Below are 21,231 nucleotides of genomic sequence, written 5' to 3'. Positions count from 1 at the left end.
GTGATTTTGTTTTTCTACCTATCCTGATTGCAAAAGGAACAAGAGCAGTGGTGGATTGGCTTCCTGACTTTGGCAGAAGTTTGTCCTTCAGGTGTTGGACTCCTCTTGCATAGTAAATGCTTTTCAATGACTCATTTTACTGCTCTTTATCAAGTTGTTAAACAAACACAAAATCAGACCAATTAAACTATGATTATCCATGCAAGAAGCTTTTATCGTCTTACTCAGGAGCAACATAGGCTGAAACCAGCAGTCTTTAGAACAGTAAAACCTTTTTCATACATTTATAGTTCTGTACAGAAAAGAATCTCACAAGTGAGCTAAGATTCTATTTTGGTCATTCAATTAAGAACATTCTACAAGAAGAAGCTACCGAGGAACAAAGTAAAATAATCTAAAACACTGACTTCCTTATTTGTCTCTTGAACTTGAAGAAAAGAAGTTGGATTCTGAGCTTCCTAAGTTTTCCTAGATGAAACTACAAAACATCTAGGTTTCTGTGACCTAGGTATAACTACTTCAGGCTGATATTAGAAACATATATGAATTAGGCAAATTCTCCAGTCCATAAAGTATGCAATTTCTCAAGCTTCTTAACAAGGGTGACAAAATTTCCCACTTTTATCATGGATAGGCTCAGAACTTAAGGACTGACCCATTTTGTGATAAAATCTTCAGGTCTCAGTTTTGTTTGAGTTATTCACTGAGACATGGAATTATTCCATTTCCCATTTTTTTGTGTGGTGGCCTGAGTAAGTTACTGACACCTGGAGCCACAGCATCCACGGCTCCTTCAAGCAGTACAAAAATGGTCAAACCTCTATACCAGACCATGAGACCCACAGCAGGATTTTGGTCATGTCCCATCTTCTTAACCAAAACAGCACACAGGGAAAACAAACTCTGGATTTCAAATATTCATTGTGATCACATAGCTGGGAGAGGTGACAGCCTTTATGCAGTGCAGCATTATATCACTCTTCATTGTTCTATTGTGCCATTTGGCTGAATTGCAGAATTATCCTTTTTGCTTTTATTTTACCAAATCAGAATTTTATGACTGTCATTAAAAGTCCAGACAAATTGCTTTTAAGACTTATTATGTCATTACTAAAGCTCATTAGACTTCCCCTTACATCTTCATAACAACCTACACCCTCTACTTCACTTTACAGCTTTTCACTGCCAAAATGCCAACAACAAATTTCACTAGCATCAAAAGCTGAGATGATCAAAGACCAGCAATTATTTCTGGAGATGCAATAGGAGGTATACTCTTTTCTACAGACTAATTTTTTTCATCCTACATGTTTAGAAATAGGTCTAGTTAGGTCAGATACAAATTACATAGAGGTCAAAGGGAGTCTTTTCCTTATTCAAAGGACTTGAATTAAGAATATTTTTGTTTTCTTTTACCGTTATACACATCACAAAATTTGGCTTAGAAGGTGTTACTAAATCCAAATCACAGTCTATTTGGAGAGTCCCAGAACTGGAAGAGCTGAGGTGTACAACTGTATAACTAAGGAACATGCCTTTATGTGCCTCAAACGTGGCTCTAGACAGTTTTACCATGCATCTCTCATGATATGTCTCAGAACATGACAGAAAGTCTTGCAGAGTAACAAGCTCATGTACCAGAAACTGTGATATTCCATTAACAGGTACCTGGAATGGCCTGTGTGCCATGTAGCACAGGCACCTTGTTTGTTCCTTGTACTCACACCAGCTTGCACGAAGTCAGCACAAACAGCCCTCTCACTCTACTACCACATGAGCCTTTAACGAGTGCCACCATTTACCAAAAAGTGTAAACAAGGCACCAGAGAGCCCTGGTGTATCACACAAAGCTATTGCAGTTTAACCTTGACAATAGCTTTTGTTTCAGTACAAACTGCAGTGACCACTTATAAAAACCTCACAGATTTACACTCAACATATACTTTGTAAATACTTCGCCCATATGGCTGTACTGATTTGTTGTGATTTATAAAGTGGCAGTCTGATCATTACTGTAATACTTTGTGTGCTGTCATACAGTGCAAGTTATTTCTAACTAATGAACTTTCCCTTCATGAATCAGACAGAATTCAACACATTGACAGACTGCAAACACTGACACAGCTATTTACCCAAAACATAAGCTAAATATTTCAGTTCAGAAACTTTGGATGACCCCTTCTTCTTCCCTACCTCCTTCAATTATTGTACTTTTAAATGTCATTGGATTTTCTGGAATTTGTATAGGAGAACTGCTTAACTCAAACTTTCAAGTTTTCATACTTATGTGATTCATTCAAAGACCTGTAAGGCTTTATGCTTTACTGAGCAAATAATTTTTAAGTCCTGATATTGCACAGTTGGAATTGGAAGCATCAAAAAATTATGGGCTTCACCCTACCTTCCTAATTTAGCCTAGTTACTGTCGGCAATTCAAATCCTGACCCAGCATGGTGATTGAGACAGCTGAGCTATATTCCCTGTGGAATCACGGAAAACCAGCAGCTGGTAGAGGGAGACAGAGTCCTCAAGCACATCATCCATTCCTCTCCAGAGATCTCAGGTGCCTTCACAAGGTAATATCATCAGTACTACACAGGGCATGACTCAAGAGAACCTGCCTCTGCCTGCGCAGTATGGTTCCAGCAGTGCCTTCCTGTGGGTATAAGCACTCAGAAGGAAGCAGCCCAACTAGTTAGGCTGGGCTAGGACCCCCCAAACGCTCTCTCTCTCTTGTCTGGCCCCAAGTTGAGGTGATTTGAGTGTGTGGCTCCCTCTTTTCCCTAAAGGGCCATCAGTCCATCAAGCTATAGCTCTCTGCCTGAACTGCACCACAATGAAGCAATGCATGGAGAAATTACTGTGTTGGGCAAAGAGAGGAAGCAAGGGTAAGCACAAAAGAAGTCTGTGCTATGAGGAATCTTTTGTAAAAGTTACTGCTACCAGTTCTCTAGCAAAATGTAAGTGATTCCAGTAGTGTTGCTGGACCTGTATTATATTAAAATAAGAGCGAAGAAGGACCATAACTGAAAATCTAAATATGTGGGATGATTGCCTGATAACTTAGCACAAACAAAAAACCACATAGCTGACAAAATCATATAAAAATAGGTTTTCTGATAAACTCTTCCAGAGAACAGTGTTCTCCCATGAGCAGAATTGCCTACCCAGCATTTACTGTCATCTGTCTCCTTTCACAGCCACCCACAATGATTTGCTGCTATTATTTAAAAAGACATTTTAATCCTTTGATTAAAGGCAAGGAATCAGAAAAACCTGGATCTCTTCCAGTCTGTACTAACAGTCTGTCATGGGCTCAGAGATAGCAGTGTATCTACAGAATCTGCACCCACAGCACTGTATCTGCCTCAGCATCTCCCCTGAAATGTCCAGCCATACAACCCATTAGAACCAGTGGCATTTTGTTCACCAGTTGCAATCATACAGGTCACAATGCAACTCCCTGACATTTTTAGTCAAGCAATTATGAGTTTCTCCTTGGCTAATTTATGGGCAGATCTCCATCTTTTCTATCTTTAATGTCTCGCGCACACTCATAGGATGGCATTGGTAATTGTATGAAAGGGAAGAACAGCCTGAGCACACAAAAGAATGGAATTGTTCTGTCAGGTCATTGAGGTTTGTCTTTTATCACATAATTTTCTATTAATGACATTTTACAGTGGCAGCATAACAGCAAAATAACAATTCAAGACAGGAGTCACCTAACTGAGTATGTAGGAGGATGGGATTTTCCTAGTAAGACCGTGTTAAATTAAAAACACATAAAAGAAGAAAAGAATGGTAGGAGATACTAAATTTTCCACTGCTGAGGTAGAAGGTGCTACAACCAACTCTAGTTGCACTAATAAATTCAGTGGTGCTGAAGAGTGATATCACTCCTGACTTACGAAGTTCTTATCCACAAGAGTGCCAACCAAGGAAAAGGAACATTGGAAAAAACTAACACTGAAGGCTTCCTATAAAATTCTCAGTCTTTAAGGCCTAATTATTATAACAACTTAAAACTTCTTCTGGCTAATGATTATAAACCAAATCAGTTTGTTGGTGTCACTACTGGCTTATAATCGTTGAATTGGTGAATCAGTATTCATATGGACAATCTCAAAGCACTGGTGGCAATTTATCCATCAGCAATCCATGTAACACACCATTTCCTAAGTCAGTGCACTGTAATAAAGACAAATGTAGCTGCTGCTACATGGAAACATCTGGTCTCTTCAGTCTCTGACTGAAACTTCTGGAAACATTTCCTGGACGGTGTCTGGTATTAATCTTGAATCACATATTAAACAGGCAACTTAGCTACATAGAGAAGACTAAGCACAACAAGTATAAAATCAGGGGTGTAAGCAAAATAATGTAAACTGGAAGACTGCAAACCCTTCTCCAGGCAGCTGAAGCCAACATGAATTTGAGCCTTAAAGTCTGGGCTCCCCAAAGTAATGTGGTATCCCCAAAGTACTGGAGAGTAGGACAATGATCCTAGTCAGGCACAGGCACAAGCTACTGGAAATACAGAATAAAACTAAATTTTTATTCCACGTTCAGAGCAAGAGACATCTAAATAGAAGCACATACAAACTCATTATTTTGATATTTCTTTCCATTTTATGTCCAAGTTGTGCCCATTTGCTCTGTATGGGCTCTTCAGAGTGCAGCAGATGTCTCACAGAGAACACTGATTACGTGAACTCGTGACTACCAGATGATAGTACAAACTGTCTATGAAGTTAACTTTGTATATGAAAGATGGGCTTGACTTCTAGAGCATTATATTAACTCCTTCAGATGATGGATCCATGTTCTGCTGTGGTTTTGGGACATTTCCTTAAAGCAGCAGATGTTGGATGCTGATTAAGGTGTCAGCCTAACAGCAGCATCCTGATTCTGAGATACAAAAGGAGTTTAGCACAGAACTGCATAACTATAAAGAATATCCATCACAATGGCTAATTGTTCCTCTGACTCATCTACAGAATGATGTTTTAAATCATCACAGAAATCTTTGGTATAATTAAGAAAATGTGGTAAGCCTTCTCTCCCCAGTGGTATAGATGTTGACAAAGACAGAACATGTTGACTACAAAGTTTGCTCTGAGATACATACACAACCCTCTACATGAAAATTAGCTAAGTGTATTTATTATTTACAGTTCTTCCTTCTACATCATCTTAAATATACTTTTTTAGAAGCACCAAGTTGTGTTATTCACATTTCTCTTCAGTTTATACTTACATGAATGGTGATTAAACATCCCTTGATCTTTAAACACTTTAAAACACCTTCAAGTAGTATTTTAGATTATCCTAAGATGTTGTTTGACCTAAATATTTGGGAAAATTACTAAAAAAATTCAGCAGTTTTATGCAAGTAAATTCATTCATAAGCATATAAGCAATGCCTGGCATATACAATGGAAAAGAATTCAGCTGCATGTTTCTGTCAGGACAGGTACTCAATCAGTATAATTTGGAATTGCTCCCCTGAAATTAATTGAACCATGTTGATAATACAGCAGTTGAAGATGTAAGACCTCAGCCTTCTTTTTCTGGCAGTCTGTCTCTATTAGCTCTCTATTATGTGGCTTTCACCTGAACTGCTGACAATTTAACACGTGCTCAGTTTGCTATGTATTTGCTCCTCAAGGCTATGTGAACTTCACTTTGTTTTTCCTGGGAAGCGGGTTGCAGTCACACAGAACCAAAGTAATTTACAGGTCAATAGCAATGCAAAAGTACTTCTAGTGTTTTGTGTGTTTCCACCCATAAATCACAATTTTTGAACGTGAAGCTCCTGCTCATTTAAAACCAGCAAGAGCTTTAAACGCAATCTCAATGTGAATTTCTTCCATGAAGAAAAAAAAGCTGCCTTAAACAGCACCGTCCTTCTGTGCTCAGAAGCTCATTTCTGCCCCTGCATGTACCCCCTCTCTTGTGTTCACATAGAGAGAATGAGAACCTTATCCTAGAAATTATTTAATTTTTTAAAAAGTTTTCCCATCTGGTTCATGAGTAGCTGCAGGCAGGGAAAGGGATGCTTAAGTTGGCATTGCTTCTGGAAAATAAGATTGTCATACTGTGCTCTCACCAGTGTTTCTGAGGAAAACTTAACTTGGCTATTTCAGATCTAATGAGTGAGTTTTTTAGTTGTCTCAGCCACTCCCCCCTTGAAAAGAGTTAGCATTCTGGAATGCACAATGGCTAACACATCTAACAGTTATACCAACACAAATTTTGAAGGCTAAAAAATTTAAGTCAAGTAGTCCTCACTGAATCAAAGCATCCTCTTTGGAATAACAACAACAACAACAACAAATGAACTCAGTTTTTTTGACGTCTGGGGCATTTTTATGTTGTTCTCTGAAAAATTTAAAACCACTGAAAAAAGTTTTTACCAGCTCTATACCTGAGAAGGCAGAAGAATGCAACGCATGATTGCTCCTATATTGGATTTTTTTTTCTCTAAAAAGGAAGTAAGCTAATGTTGCAAATAAGATACAGTCTGGTTGCTGATAGAATTAGACTGTAGAGATGCACTTTCCATGCCTTTTCAAGCAAGATACTCAAACTCAGAACTGCCAAAATGGTCAGCTGCTGCTACAATACCCACTGCAAAACCTAGGAGTCTGTTAATGGCATTCACAATGACCTTAGGACAGAAAAGATGGGTTGTTTGCAATAGTGGTCACACTAAATCTTATGAACCTAATGGGAAATTCAGAAGAGACTAGTGTGCAGCCAGCCTGTCCTACTACAGGAAAAGTACTCTGTTTCTCTCCTAAGCTGGTTGGTTTATGTACTTTTGTTTACTTGTTTGTTTGTTTGGGTTTTTTTTGACATTATTTAATTATTTGCAAGGTTCTTTGAAATCTTTGCAAGAAAGTAGTAGGGAAAGAGTTAATACCTGTTTCTATAATTGACAGTTTTTACTTCTACTGTCTGGTCTGAAACTTCTACTGTTTGCAATGGCAACAGCGCACAGTTTAAAATGAAATGAAACCATTTTATTTTCCTTTGAAAATTTATAACTTGAGCTGAAAAAAATTTAAGTATTCTTATATCTTCCTGAGCAGAAAAAAGAAATTTCTTCCCTTTTTTTTTTTTTAATAATCTTCTTCCTTTATAAAGATTTTTCATCTTTACTCCAAAAAGTCTACACTGAAATTAAATATAGTTAATATGCTAGTCTTAGATCTTAATTGCTTTTTGCTTAATGGAAGTTTAGTAGACAGACAGAGAAATAAACATGTTCTTGTAGCATTCTGTTTCCAGCTGCATTGCAGCTATTTAGTGTTATACAGTTAGCAATGCTATGTCAGTATCTCATCATAAGCTCTGTTGGGCTTAAGCTATCAGGAAAAGAACATGATAAAAGGATTTACAAAAATACAAGAGATAATAATACATAAAAATAAGATATTCTGTAAAAATCAGGAAAGTTTTTGAAGCTGTTCTGTAAGTTCATTCTTTCAGACCTGCAAAAGCTATGGGACAGCTAGAACATCAGCCCACTGCACTGCACTGATTTTGGAATCAAATGTACAAATGCACAAAAGAAAATGACAGAGAATGAAACACACTAAGCTATAAAATATAGCATTAGCTATCCATTGCTGTCAATATAAATGCAAACTCAAATAAATAACTGTATTATTAAAATAGAACAACAACGACAAACCATACCAAAACTCACCCACAACCAACCAAGTGACCAAACAAACAAAACAAGCCATGTGGCAACAGCACACTGTAGGTACAAAGAGATACAGAAGTTCACAGGGTCAAAAAAGGTTCCCTAAGCACATCAGCAGTTACTTCTCCATGATTGCAACTAGGCAAATATTAACAACCAAAGAGGCAGTATCCACACATTTCAAGTGAGGCATAGATAGATCTGTCTGCATTTTAAAGATAATGGGCAGTGCAAGAATGAATAAAATATTTTGTCCCTTATGACAGTATCTACATAGTCTGGGATCTTTCACTTGAGAGGGATGCTGATAACTCTGTCTTAAGAGCTCACTGGTTTTTCTGCTGACTGCCTTGGAGTCTAACTATCTTCCATATCACAGCTTCACAGGTGATAATGAAATGGCACCACTTCTTTCAAGGATACTTAATTTGAATACTGTCAGCAATTGCACAAAATTAAGTTCAAGCACAGATCAATAACCTCTCCACTTGCAGTCCAAACAATACTGTCAAAATGCAGAACATAGAATGGAAAATCTGCTGAAGGTGATGTTGTGAGATGACAGTTTATCTTCTACTAATTTGGTTTCAATGGGGATATTACAGCTGCTATCAAAAGTACAGGAGACAATATTTTTTCCCTTTTTAGGGGTTTCAAGGCCTGGAACCACACACTTCTCAACTCAATATCTCAAAATTAATCCAGGATTATTCAACTGCACGAGAATTGTTAGACTGCTGGAAACCATATCCCACACTCTGTCTTTTTATTGTAAGCTTCCTCATAGTATCATCCAGCAGTGAAACCTAAATATCCTAATGATATTAAACATAAAAGAAAGTGAGGGAAAAAAGCTGCTGGATTAGAATTTTGACTGAAGCCTTCTATGAGAAAGACCACACCACCATCAGTGGCTTTTCTCTCCTCATGCATGATCCCGCTTGTTCCTAGTTAAGTGTCCAAAGGAGACTCCACCAGTTCACACTGTATTTCTCCTTTTTATCCTAAAACAGGGTGTCATTACTAAGAGAACAAGTATTGATGCCATTGATGGGGGTGTATCAACTGGCTCTGCAAGACTGCATAATTTTCTCTGGTATGAAGAGCAAAATGTAATGATGCTGTTTAAGACCTGAGTTTTGTATTGATTAAAAAAATCATTCTAAGCAAAATGCAATACATTCTGTTCCAGCAAATAGGAAAAAGCACAGACTTTTAAGAGTTTTAGAATGTCATTTATATCTCCAGCTCCAGCCTTTGTTTGTTTTTAAAGGCACTCTCTGATAAGTTTGCCTCTATCATATCTAAAAGTTGTTTTAGAATCCCATACTGTATCTTCACAGTGCTTATTAGATACCACAAGAATGCTTTTCATCTCATTTTTACTCTTGTTTTTACTGAAGTCATCCCTAGCTCTGAATAATTGTACTAGTTAGAGGGTAGTTATTCACAGAGGAGCAGAAAACCAAGCTCAATCAAAATAAATTTCTAAAACACTTTTCGTTTTCATCAGTCTAGATCTCTTTCCCTTCACAGTGCTTCAGAGATTCATACTCAGTCTCATAAATGGTATAAAACATTAACAACTGTGTAAACGCTGGTGTGGGAAGATACTGTTGAAGTTGAATTCCTGTTCCTACACTCATACGTGTCCCAAATAAGGAAACAAAAAGAGCTTTCCTCACATCTTCCCAGGCAGTGTGTTCTCCTAGCAATGTAACTAGTTCAACTTACTGCTGTTCTCCTTCTCATTTTAAGTCATACTTAAGATGTCAAGCAAGTTGCTGTACAACTGAACTGAAATATCAGGTATTATATGTGTTTATTCTTATTTTACTGTAGCAATTACTAGATGTAGTGTTGAGTCAGTACAAATAGCAAGAAGATGGTCCTTGACCTTTTAAGTTTGCAAGGGAAGTCTAATAGAAGAGACAGAGAATAGGTGGAGGGCCAGACAACACCATAACCAGGTATTCAGGTGAGCAGTCAGTACACAATGACCACTACCTACATTTTCTCTGGCAGTCCTGATTTGCAGATTGAGATAATTATTGTCAACATTGAATTTGCTATCAACATTTATAATCTTTTTGACTCCTGTTTTAAGCTCTACTGGTTATTCTTCCACAAGAAAACCAAAATTTGTCTTGATCTGCTCCATCATATAAATGCTCTGCCTTCTACCACCCTGGTCTCCCAACCTCTTCTGCAGTATATGGAAGGAAACCAGGGAAGGAAAGCAAGTTTTGCTAAAGGATATACTAAGATCATCATACAGAAAATAAATAAAGTTAGGATTAGATATTTGACATGAACAAGCATGACAGTTTTGAAAATTCTGCTTCCTGGTTACAGAACTAATTGTGACAAAATATATTACTCATAGATGCTCTGGAACAAACCCACCAATCCTTTTAATCTGCCCAAAATTCCACAGAAGAATATGCTGCCCCTGATTACCATCTACAATGTCACTTCCCTCTTTGATCTGGCTGGTTTATATTTGCCCATCATATCAAGAAGCAACCAACATTTAGTCCTCAAACTTTGGGATACAAACAGCTCAGATCCAGCGTGTGGCCCAGGTTTTCTCTCTTACGCATGATATTTTTATCACTATAGTTTCACTAACTGAAATCTTCACTGTTACTTTCATTAACTTTCTTTCAATTTTGTCTAATTTAGCCTGAACTCTCCTTTCCCAGCCCTTACTAATCCATATTGGACAGACCCTGGTCCTTTTTCCATTCAAAAGACCCACTCCTTCCTAAGGACTACTATTTGTTGGGAGTAAACTATCAGCATTCCCAGATTTGTGTTTGGATAAATATGATATAAGCAAAGATCATCACTTTGTTTGGAATTTTGTGTGAGGTTTTTTAAATTGTGTTTATTGATCTAGAATAAGCAGTTTTCATTCATAAATTATGTAGCAACATTTGTCTTGAACACTGATAAATAGACTGTCATCATAAATATCTTTCCTGGTAAAAGGATTTCCATGGCTCCCATGTCAGAGAGAGACAGTTATGACAAATTGTAAGAAAGTTTTGGCTGACCAAGGTAAGGATTAATTAACCTGGACCTCTCAGATACATGGTAAAGGTACTTATGCTTGGCTTGCCTTTTATATCCAAAATATTGCATAAATGCTGGATTTCATACAATCTCAACAAAAACCAACTCTACATGAGCTTTGGCTAATTTATACCATGGAATGAGCAGAAACCAGATATTGCTATTAATGTGTATAGCAAAAGAATGCAGAGACAATACCTGCACAAACCCACACATCATATAGTCATCAAACAAAGGGAGGCTAGGGCGGTCCTCTCGATAAATTGTGATTTTGTAGCTGCTCACAACTTCAGGGTTGGGCTGCGAATCATCCGTCAAGAAAATGATGACTTTGTTCAATCCAAGGCCAAGGGGGTAGTTAGCAATACTGTATGACAAAACAGGAAAGAAGTGCAATAAACACTGAAGAAAAAAAGATTTACACACTTTTATCTATGGCTGCTAAACTTTACTTGCTCCTAGAGGCTGCTATTTCTAACATTTTCTTTCTCTTACAAAATACATGAGATTTTAAATAAAAACAGTGCAAAATGGGATTTGTAAGTATTTGAAGTTCTTTCAAGAAGCCAAAATATTGAGAGTGAAATTTGTTGAAAACAGTGGTAGTGGCAAATATTCTGACATGAAATCTGTGAATGGAATCATTAGGGACAATAATTCCTAGCAGGCCCAAATTTGTGATGAAGTCAGCAGGGAGACAAATATGATCAGATGTGTAGCTAGTGGCTGAAATTGTCCACTAGCTAAATGTGAAGAGTTCCCAGACAAGCTCAGAGTGACAAGCCAGAGCAAAGCTGAGCTGTGCTCTTCTTCCTTTGCCAGGGAAATAAATGCTGAAAGGGACAGAACTTGCACATGGAGGGCTTTTACTTTTCAGTGTCAAGAACATCTTGCTATTCTTTGTTATTCTACAAGCATAAAATCTTTGAGGTTTTCACGTATATTCATATTGACTGCCAAGGCAGTTAACATTAAAACAGCAAAAAGTTGGGGGGAAGAATGTAATGACAGTTTCTTTTGAAATGATAAATCAAGACTGATTTCTTATTGAAAATACAAGAAACCTATTGGGCATTAGATCAGTAACAACTGCACAGACTTTCTGCTTAGAAGCAGACATTCTAGGTCAAAGCATCTGCTTCACAGTCAGTCAAAAGGTGGTGTGCTGGCTAAGCACTTCACGTCATGAAGCGAAGTTAGCTCTGAAATGGAGGAGAATTTTTCTTCCCAAGTAAATCACTGTTCCTGTTCTCCCGTTTATCCACTCATTAATGGCTAGTATGTAAATAAGACATATGACCATTGCCTTCAGGAGACTGGAAATAAATACAAGTTTCTCAGTGTTGAACTCCCTCTGACTTTCCTGTGACTAATCTATTTATGTTCTGGGTTTTATGAAACAAAAAAAAAATCTGGAACATTATTTCCAAAACTCAGTTTTTACAGTCATATTTTGTTGCTCATACCTTGGCCCTTTCTTGTCGTCAAGGTGTACGTGGCATTGACAGTTAGAGGGTTCTGCTCCTATCTTCACTGTCACCATGTCGAATGGCACTTCTGCGTAGTATTTTCTGATCTTTGGATTAAACTGAGGATTCAAGTCCAGCTGTGGACTAGTGAAGATCTGTCTGATATGAGATAGGGTATCTTTATCTGTTCCAAGAAAGCATCAAAGAAAAAACATTGTGAAATGTATGAACATTTTGGAATAACATGCAATTTCTGGCAGATTGATTCTATGTACAGTGGCAAGACATTTGATGCCTAAATGGCCTTGAGACTCATAATCCTGCTGCAAAGTTTTAATGGAGTTTGTAATGGCACTTGAGAGAAATCTGTAGGCCTTGGAAGGATTTTAAACATTTGGGATTCAATCACTTTAGTCCTAGTCACAAAACTCAAAAGCCTGGGTAAGCCTTTGAAAATGGAAGGATTAAGTCTGGGAGATCTGTCTCTAGTTAGTTAACTGAAACTCAAAGAAGAGGTAGCCCGAAATTCGTAACCTGCTTAGGTACCAGGCTGTGTACAGGGTTTATGTACAAGTGTAATTTCCAATAAAAATCAAAATAAGTTAGACATACTCTTACTATTCATAAGAACAAGTCACATGGAGATATCAAGACCCATGGGGTCATTTTCAGTGCAGCTGGAAGAATGTTTTACTAAAATTCCTATATCAACAAATTCCAGCTCCTTTTCTGTGTATGAAATCTCCACAATCAGATCCTATTTGCTCAAATGTATCCTTTATTTCATAGGGTTTGGCAAATTACTAATGAGAATAATTATTTGTTGGCAACCTACTTATGACAAATATTTGAATCCAGCCTATTGGGTTCAGATTTACATTATAACATATTCAAAACAGCTTTACATATTCATTAATACATATTTTAAATTGGGTACTTCAGAAAATATTACAGACAGGAAGCCCCTTTACTCTAATATCTGAAAAATCTTGTGGCTTAAAAGGGCCAAAAATGAGGCAAATATTTTTATTTCTATCTTGAAATATCTTCCCCGAGAAACAAAACAGGGCAATTTGAGAACTCTCTTGCATAGATTAAAATTTAAAAGATATTCCTACAGAAGAACAGAATTTCAGCTAACTTTGTTGTGGAATAGAATCTTACACATTGACACACAGAAGGTACTTTAAAAGACCCCTAAAGATGAATATAAACAGTTCTCCATATATCTGTATGCCTCACTTAGAAATGTTGTCTCACTATTAGCTTAAAAATGAGGAGGAATTTCAAAGTAAAATTAATTGAGGTATTTTTAAAATAAGGGACCATGCAATTGGAATAGTGATGCCAGTCAGCTAGCCCAGCAGTATTCCTGGCCTCTGTCTGGCACAACAATAGTTCCTGGGGGCAGCATGAGATCAGCAACAGAGGGGACAGGAGGCTCAACGTGTAGCAAAAACTTTTCACCATAGAGCAATGGCTTCCCATTACAAACGTGCCCCTCAAATAATTTGGGAATGAGGAAGGCAGTAGAAAGCTTTGCTATCACCAAGGAAAAACATATTTTACATCTTTACAGATCTTTAAAAATACTTTAAATATTCCTACAAGCAGGTATTTTAGAAAAAATCCTCATCTCTTAAGCAGCTCCTTAATACTCCGTTATTGAGCTGAAGACAAAGCTTTAAACAAAGCTTATTAAACTCCAGACAAGTTTAAAGGTTTTTCCACAAGAACAAATGTATGCTGAGGTTATTGGGAAGAGTGGGGCAAAAGTCTACTGAAGTGTGACAAAGGATCAATGCGTGCTGGAATACTAACGTTAATATGCATGTACAGCAATGTTTAATTTTGGTTTCGAGGCTTATTTAACATAATAGCCCATTTATTGAGTGTTTTATAAACATTCTTTCTACTTAAAAATCCTTTTGTTTCTCAGTAAAAGTCTACAGATATTCTATTCGCTTAGAGATCATGTAGAGAAACCCAAGAAATTTTTTCAAGAATTTTTTTCCTTTGTGGTCTAGAAAGACATTTACTTACCATAACTGCATTGTCTTTCTCCAGTCTTACTGGAATAATGCAATGCTGAAAGATAAACAGAAACAGCTAATAATTTTCTGTTCTCACCCTGATTACAGTCCTACAGAAGAAGCAACCATCTTTTACTTTTAAGAGGCACATTGTACTTTTATTCTTTAAAGTGAAAGATCTTTACTTTAGGCTTGCAAATGCTGCTCATGGGCTCCACGAAGCAACTTACATAAGACAAGGAAGACATTGGTATTTTATATGTAATAAGCTAAGACTTTCCAGCTGGGATGCAAGGCAATGTGATCTAAATCCACATGTCATTGAAATAATACAAATAGGAAAAACATACTGTATATAAAAGATCTGACTCTCAACCCTTACCTTCATGATTCTTTCTGAACTCAGAAGGAACATTCTGCTTAGGAGTCATATTTTCTTGAGAAAGTTGCCTGTCAATTCAATAGCAGATATATTTCTACATGAATGGAAGGAACAGAAACAATGAAATATTTTGTAAAAATATCTATATGGTACCCCAGGACATGGTATTTCAGTATTCTCCACAGAAAAAATGAACCTTCTGGATTCATATCCCAGCACTAGAGATATTACTTGAGTGAACATAACAGAAAACACATTCCATAATACACAGCAGGACATGACATCAATAGAAAAAAAAATAAATTCAAAAACATAGTTGCATTGCTGGAAAAAGGAAGAGTCGATATAGCCAAGAAGAAAATAAACTAAACTGTATCTTTTAATTGCTCCTATGACAGATTTTTTGCATGTACTTGAGATTAACGCTAGACATTGTTCAAAAAGCATAAAATAAAAATGAATGTCTGTCTCCAAGGGATTATCTGTACTGACATTAGCATGAATTCCTAAAATGGAACCTCTCCGTGTTTTGCTTTGTTCGCAAACTCGAAACAAATCCAGAGTGAGTGTGTGTGTGTGTGTGTGTGTCTGTGTCTGTGTGTGTATGTAAATATATATAAAATCTCTGTGTAAAAAGACAAGTCAATTGCAACAATAATCAACATGTCAGTGGTGCCCATATTGTGAACTCTACAAAGTTTTTTTTCAAGTTGAATTTTGGTAGCATGGTAGAAAAAAGGGAGTAGGCTTCTCTTCAATCCTCTGGCTGATAAGACCTTTTTGGAGGTCCATCAGCGTTTCTTGAAGTTTCACTGGTTTTCCTCCTAGTGTTTCCCTTAGAAGCTCTCATAATGCAGCTTCTTCCTGGATACTGCAGTTTGGATTTTGAAGGACACAAAGCCACTGTCCTATGCCAAGGAAGGGAGGTAGCAATATTGTTCTGTGCAATCATCCATCCTGAATGTTTCAACAGGAGCTTTGAAAGCAGTATTGAGGTCAATCATGGAAAAAGATAAAGTATCCAGTGACAAAGAACTGTCCAGTGATAAAACAGATTTCTGCATTAACTCACTGAGATAAGGAAAGAAGCTGCTGGTAGATCTGTGTCTTTGTGTGTGCAGGAAAATGTAGTTCTGAGCTTGCAGTGTCTAGACACCACCCTAATTTCATGCAAATTCCTTACCTACTTCAAAGAAGGCACTTAAAACTTTAGAGGGCTTGCTTTCCAAGTTGCAAATAATTTTGCACCCCTCTTTCTCCTTGTCAAGGAAGCAACAGCTATCATTTGTCAAACACTGTTGCATATAGGTAAAGCCTCATAAAAGAAGGGCCTTGTTACCCATGTAAAATCACGGCTCAGGCCTGCTACCTTGGCTAAGTAGAAAAGGACTATGGGAAAGTGACTCAGCCGAATTAGAGATGGAAAAACAAGTTATATAATCTTTACGTGTTCACATCGTGGTGTATGGTGGTTGGCTGGATTCTGTTTGTTATGATTTAAAACTATGTAACTGATAAAGGCCTGGCTGCTTAAAAAGACCTGGTTTTTGCAATAGAGCATCTCTCCTTTGCACCTGCCTGGGGACTCTGTGTCACTTTGCTTCATACATCTGGCACCCAAACAAAATGCATATTTTCTCTCTTCTGTTCCTTTTTGCTTGCCTGGTCCCAAACCCTGTTTTACTGTGAAAGCAACACGTCTTAACTCTATAAAACTAAAACTCTCTGACTTTGGTTTAGTCACAGAACACCTTAGAGTATGGCAGCCACCACAACTGCAAGGGCCCTGCTCAAAAAGGAACAGCATGGCCTGTATGAATCTCAAATCTGTAGAGACTGCAATTAACATCAGACAGCACTGAGAAACATATAATAACTATATCTGATTATAGCAGAGTATCAGAATGTGATATTTACAAATCATATTAGAGAAAGATACTCAGATTACAATATTGCCAGCAGGGCTGGGGCAGTGATTGTCCCCCTGCACTCAGCACTGGTGAGGCCACACCTGGAATCTTATGTTCAGTTTTAGCTTCTCACTACATGAACAACATTGAGGTGCTGGAGCATGTCCAGAGAAGGGTAATGAATCTGGGGAAGGGACTGGAACACAACCCTTATGAGGAGTGGCTCAGTGAGGTGAGGGTGTTTAGTCTGGAGAAAAAGAGGCTCAGGGGAGACCTTATTGCTCTCTACAACTCCCTGAAGCAAGGTTGTAGCCAGGTGGAGTCACTCTCCCACATAATAAGTGATAGGATGAGAGAAACCTTTCCAATATGAATTACTCTATGGTTCAGTGATTTATCTCTGCTGCAGCCTGAGCTTTTTAATCATCAGCACTATGAAGCTTTCCTTTGCCCAAGCTCCTCGCAATCAGCAGACTGAGATATGATGCGGTTATGAAGCTCCTCCTAACGCTGAGGACTTTCAGGACTCCCTTCCTTCACAGGCTGCTACTCAAGAAAGGACCTTCATCTGCTTGAGTGGCCTCCTATTTACTTAAGTATCTCGGAGGTGTCAAGCACAGATGTGCTCTTTGCCTACACACTCTGCAGATAGCTCTAATGAAACTAAGGCCTGTATGTCAGTACCCTTGGTGAGTGCATGCTTGTGAATGTACCTTTCAAAAGGTTCCCAATGTGTACATCACAAACTATTGACTGTGAACCTGTTCTTTCTCTCTGATTCAGCAGAGAGAAAGGCAAAAAGAAAGGCAAAAGGCTGACAGTAGCAATAGTAATATAGCTCTGATGGTCTATGCAATCAGACATAAGCAATGAAGGACATGTAGAAATTAAATATTTCACAAAATTAAAATACAAAAAGTAAAAAAACTAGTAATTTTTGGTGTCTCTGATGGATATGTTAGTTGTAAAAGGTGCAACTTTTAATGGGTTATAAACTCAAGACTGAGACCATTTCAATATTCAGTAGAGCTATGAATTTTCTTTCTTTAGATGATATGCAGTTCTCTCTTCAAAATAAACTCTATTTTGTAAAGTGTTTGTTTGGCTTCAGTCACAGAGTTTCCATGAGGGCATTTGGGTCCTTAGGTGAAATACCTTGCACTGATTTTCAGAAGTGAAATAAAAAAAATCAGATGCAAGAGTGGAATTAATTTCCTGGCATTTAATCCCAACTGTCTCTCTTGTTTCCTCCTTCTGTCTCTCACTCTTCCCATTCTAGCTCAGTGATCTCAGCCTTGTCTTCCTTTGTCCCTGTCTTTTTCTGTCCCATAGTCCTAAACATGTAAATTTCTCAGATTTTCCAGGTAATTGACATGACCAAGTTAAATTCCAAAAAAGTATTTTCAGCCCAAATTTAGATGCTTCCAGTTTGAACTAAAAAAAGTCTTGCATATAAGAAGCTAGAATCACTTTTCCAAATATATCAGTTGATTAAAAAAAAAAAAAATGCAGCTCTTTGACCTGCTTAGGCCTTTGTCTTTTGCAGATACTGAAGGGTTAGCTTTACTCACTAATCTGATTCTTCCATGCTATGTGACACCTCATTGCCCCTATTCCAAAAGACAGCAGTTATGTATGTCCTAGTCATATCACAAGTATAAACTGCATAGAGTTGAAAAAAGTCCATGAAAAGTGTTAACAATTATTTTCAGGGTACAGGTTAGGTGTAATATCTTATACCAATACATCTGAGGTACATTTTCACCTAGGCTGTAATTATTTCATTAGGGTTTGAGATGAGTTTCTAGAGTTCTTCCTACTTCTCCTGTGGAAGGAATTCAGAGAGTTCACTAATACCATTTAAAGATTCAACACTAGTCATAGAGATGAAATGAGTTAAAATATATAGACTAGGAAACATCTTTATATCCTGCCTTCTTCCTATGGAGTCATGATCAGTCAACAAAGTAATTGTACAAGACCTCAGTCAGAAGTCACTGTTTTTCCCATACATTTCTTGTCTGCTTGGACAGTCAGTTATGCAATCACTAGATCTGATAGACAGAAACACCGGATTTCCAGAGTCAGAGAAATAACCGTTAAATAAATCAACCAAACAACCTGGCCTTAACTGAAGAAATTCAGAAGTGTTCTGAAATACAAACTCATCAAAGCTTGGAAAAAAAAAAGACTAAATAAAGCTCAAAGAGGATGTATACCTGAGTTATTTGGGGAGTTAGTATAACTAAGCTCTTTCTTTCTTGCAGTTAAATATAATCATATGCATATCTGACCCATACATCATCTTCACATGCATGTAGCAAAAGGAGTGGAAGATTCTGATTTAGCAATGCCAAAAGACATGGGGTTTTTACAGTGAATGAAGAGAATGGTGTTATTAGCTTAGCCACTGCAGAAAAATACAGAGCAAAGAAGCAGATTGGCCTATGCCCTGGAGAAAGGTCATGGTACTTCTACATATTTATATACATACAATAATGTTGAGCTTGAAGGAAAAAAAGAGGCCAAGGGGCTTGCTCGAAGTGAGTGAGTGGCACAGCTTAGATTAGAACAGAAAGCTGCTAAAGGCTGGTATGCTTTGATATGCAAACCTAAATATTTCTGCAAAAGGGCAAGGGCTTACATATGAATGCAAGCAGCTGCATCTTTGAGTTACTTCCCAGGAGTTGTGATCGGAGTGATCAGAGTGGTCGGTAGTAACAACAATACTTTAGCACTTTCATGGAACTGTGCATATTTAAAACATTAATAAACAGTTACCTAGTACAGTGATAAAGCATAAGCTCCCCTTTACAGTAAAGCAAACAAACATACAGATAATTATTGATTTGCTGAAAGCCACACCCAATTCAATGAGGAACAAAATTAAAACTTAAGAAATCTTACAGATGACATATACTCGCTACAGCATTCACCCAGCAAAATGTACAAACTAATATCATTCACACATTCATCTTGAGATTCGGTGGAATGGAATATACACATTGTCTAATGTGCCTCTGTTCCCAAGTCCTTGTTTGTAAATCATAAATGTCAGTAATTAGTATGGTATACATCTATATGAAACATCATTAGCTAAGAGATAATGAAAACAGAATACACATTTTGACATATTAAACATATAGTATACTATGCTTTCTCCTCCCTTCCCTTCCCTTCCCTTCCCTTCCCTTCCCTTCCCTTCCCTTCCCTTCCCTTCCCTTCCCTTCCCTTCCCTTCCCTTCCCTTCCCTTCCCTTCCCTTCCCTTCCCTTCCCTTCCCTTCCCTTCCCTTCCCTTCCCTTCCCTTCCCTTCCCTTCCCTTCCCTTCCCTTCCCTTCCCTTCCCTTCCCTTCCCTTCCCTTCCCTTCCCTTCCCTTCCCTTCCCTTCCCTTCCCTTTCCTCCCCTTCCCCTTCCCCTTCCCCTTCCCCTTCCCCTTCCCCTTTCCCTTTCCCTTTCCCTTTTTCCTTTTTCCTTTTTCCTTTTTCTTTTTTCTTTTTTCTTTTTCCCTTGCCCCTTGCCTTGGCTTGGCTTGCCTTGCCCTCCTCTCACCCTCTCTTGTTCCCTTGTTCTGTTCTTCCTTTCCTCTTTCTCTCCTCACAAAAGTCAAAACTTGCCAAAAGTTCAGTGGATCTAACCTTACCATGACAGCATTTTTTTCCATCTTTTCACAAGAAGTTAAAATGTGATTCTCGGATATTATGTCTTGGACCTGTCTTTTCTTGGACAGAACATTTGGAGCCAATCAAAATTTTTAATTATTTTGGAAAAATCTTCACTTGAAATTTTATATTTTCTTTATAGTTTTGCTTTTAATTGGTGCATAAATTAAGGCTGTCTTAACTGTGAGAAATGCTCCTAATTTAGAGTTTACAGTTGTTTAAAAAAAAATATACCTAATTAATCATTCTTTAAAAAATTATGATACTTCTGACTAATTTTCAATCCAGAGTCCTTCATATTAGATAGAGAAGCAAAACTTGTTCTATTTAGAAAGCTAGCTGCTGTTCTAATGGCAGAGTGGCTGTCAGGGCTCCATATGGGATGATGGACCTTCCATCTACTGAAGGATTAGGTTTTATGATGCTCACTGGAGATATTGTAATTACATAACTTGAGAAATTAACCTCAGTATAACACATGACACATAATAGTCATCTTACCACTCTGAAAGATTTGTGTGTGCCTCTTTATTTGTGAACTGGAACTGTTGAAGGACACTGGAAAGCAACCAATGCACAGTCAGGACTGAACCAAGCCGCCTCATTGGGTCTACCATTCGGTAAAGGTGACGCAGCAACACTTGGATCTTGGGTGCAGAAGAAGGGAAAAGCTGAGAAGAGAGACACTGATTTGAGACAACACAGTATGGTATTTGTCGAGTGCAAAGATGTGAAAAATGATCAGAAGACAGTATGTACAGCATAGGGCTGGTTATATATTAATGCTCTTTCCTACATGCTTAGAAAAGGGCTGTCATGCCCAGACTTGCAAATCAGGATTACCAGTATTGACATGGAAGTGGATCTCCTCTGCCTCTGAACTGGCCCTGAGGTTAGCTCTGTTGGTCAGAGTGGAAAGCTAATAATGCCAAAGTGACAGGTTCAATCCCTATATTGGCCACTCACTTAAGAGTTGGACT

General features: G+C 37.8%; 1 protein-coding gene across 3 annotated transcripts in view; it reads right to left on the bottom strand.

Moving 5' to 3' along the window:
- Nucleotides 1-21,231, bottom strand: part of CPED1 (cadherin like and PC-esterase domain containing 1) — a 158,016-nt gene that overhangs the window by 59,739 nt on the left and 77,046 nt on the right. For all 3 annotated transcript variants that reach the window (XM_063396755.1, XM_063396757.1, XM_063396756.1), the window contains exons 12-16: nt 20,753-20,922; nt 14,680-14,747; nt 14,308-14,352; nt 12,262-12,448; nt 10,994-11,162 (exon numbers count right to left, since the gene is read on the bottom strand). In XM_063396755.1, coding sequence (XP_063252825.1) covers nt 10,994-11,162; nt 12,262-12,448; nt 14,308-14,352; nt 14,680-14,747; nt 20,753-20,922 — 639 coding nt within the window. The remainder of the gene's footprint in view (nt 1-10,993; nt 11,163-12,261; nt 12,449-14,307; nt 14,353-14,679; nt 14,748-20,752; nt 20,923-21,231) is intronic.

The sequence above is a fragment of the Prinia subflava genome, chromosome 4 (genome assembly GCF_021018805.1).
Source record: "Prinia subflava isolate CZ2003 ecotype Zambia chromosome 4, Cam_Psub_1.2, whole genome shotgun sequence".
Taxonomy (NCBI): Eukaryota; Metazoa; Chordata; class Aves; order Passeriformes; family Cisticolidae; genus Prinia; species Prinia subflava.
The sequence above is the reverse complement of the archived record's forward strand: the minus strand, read 5'-3'. Positions and strand labels throughout refer to the sequence as shown.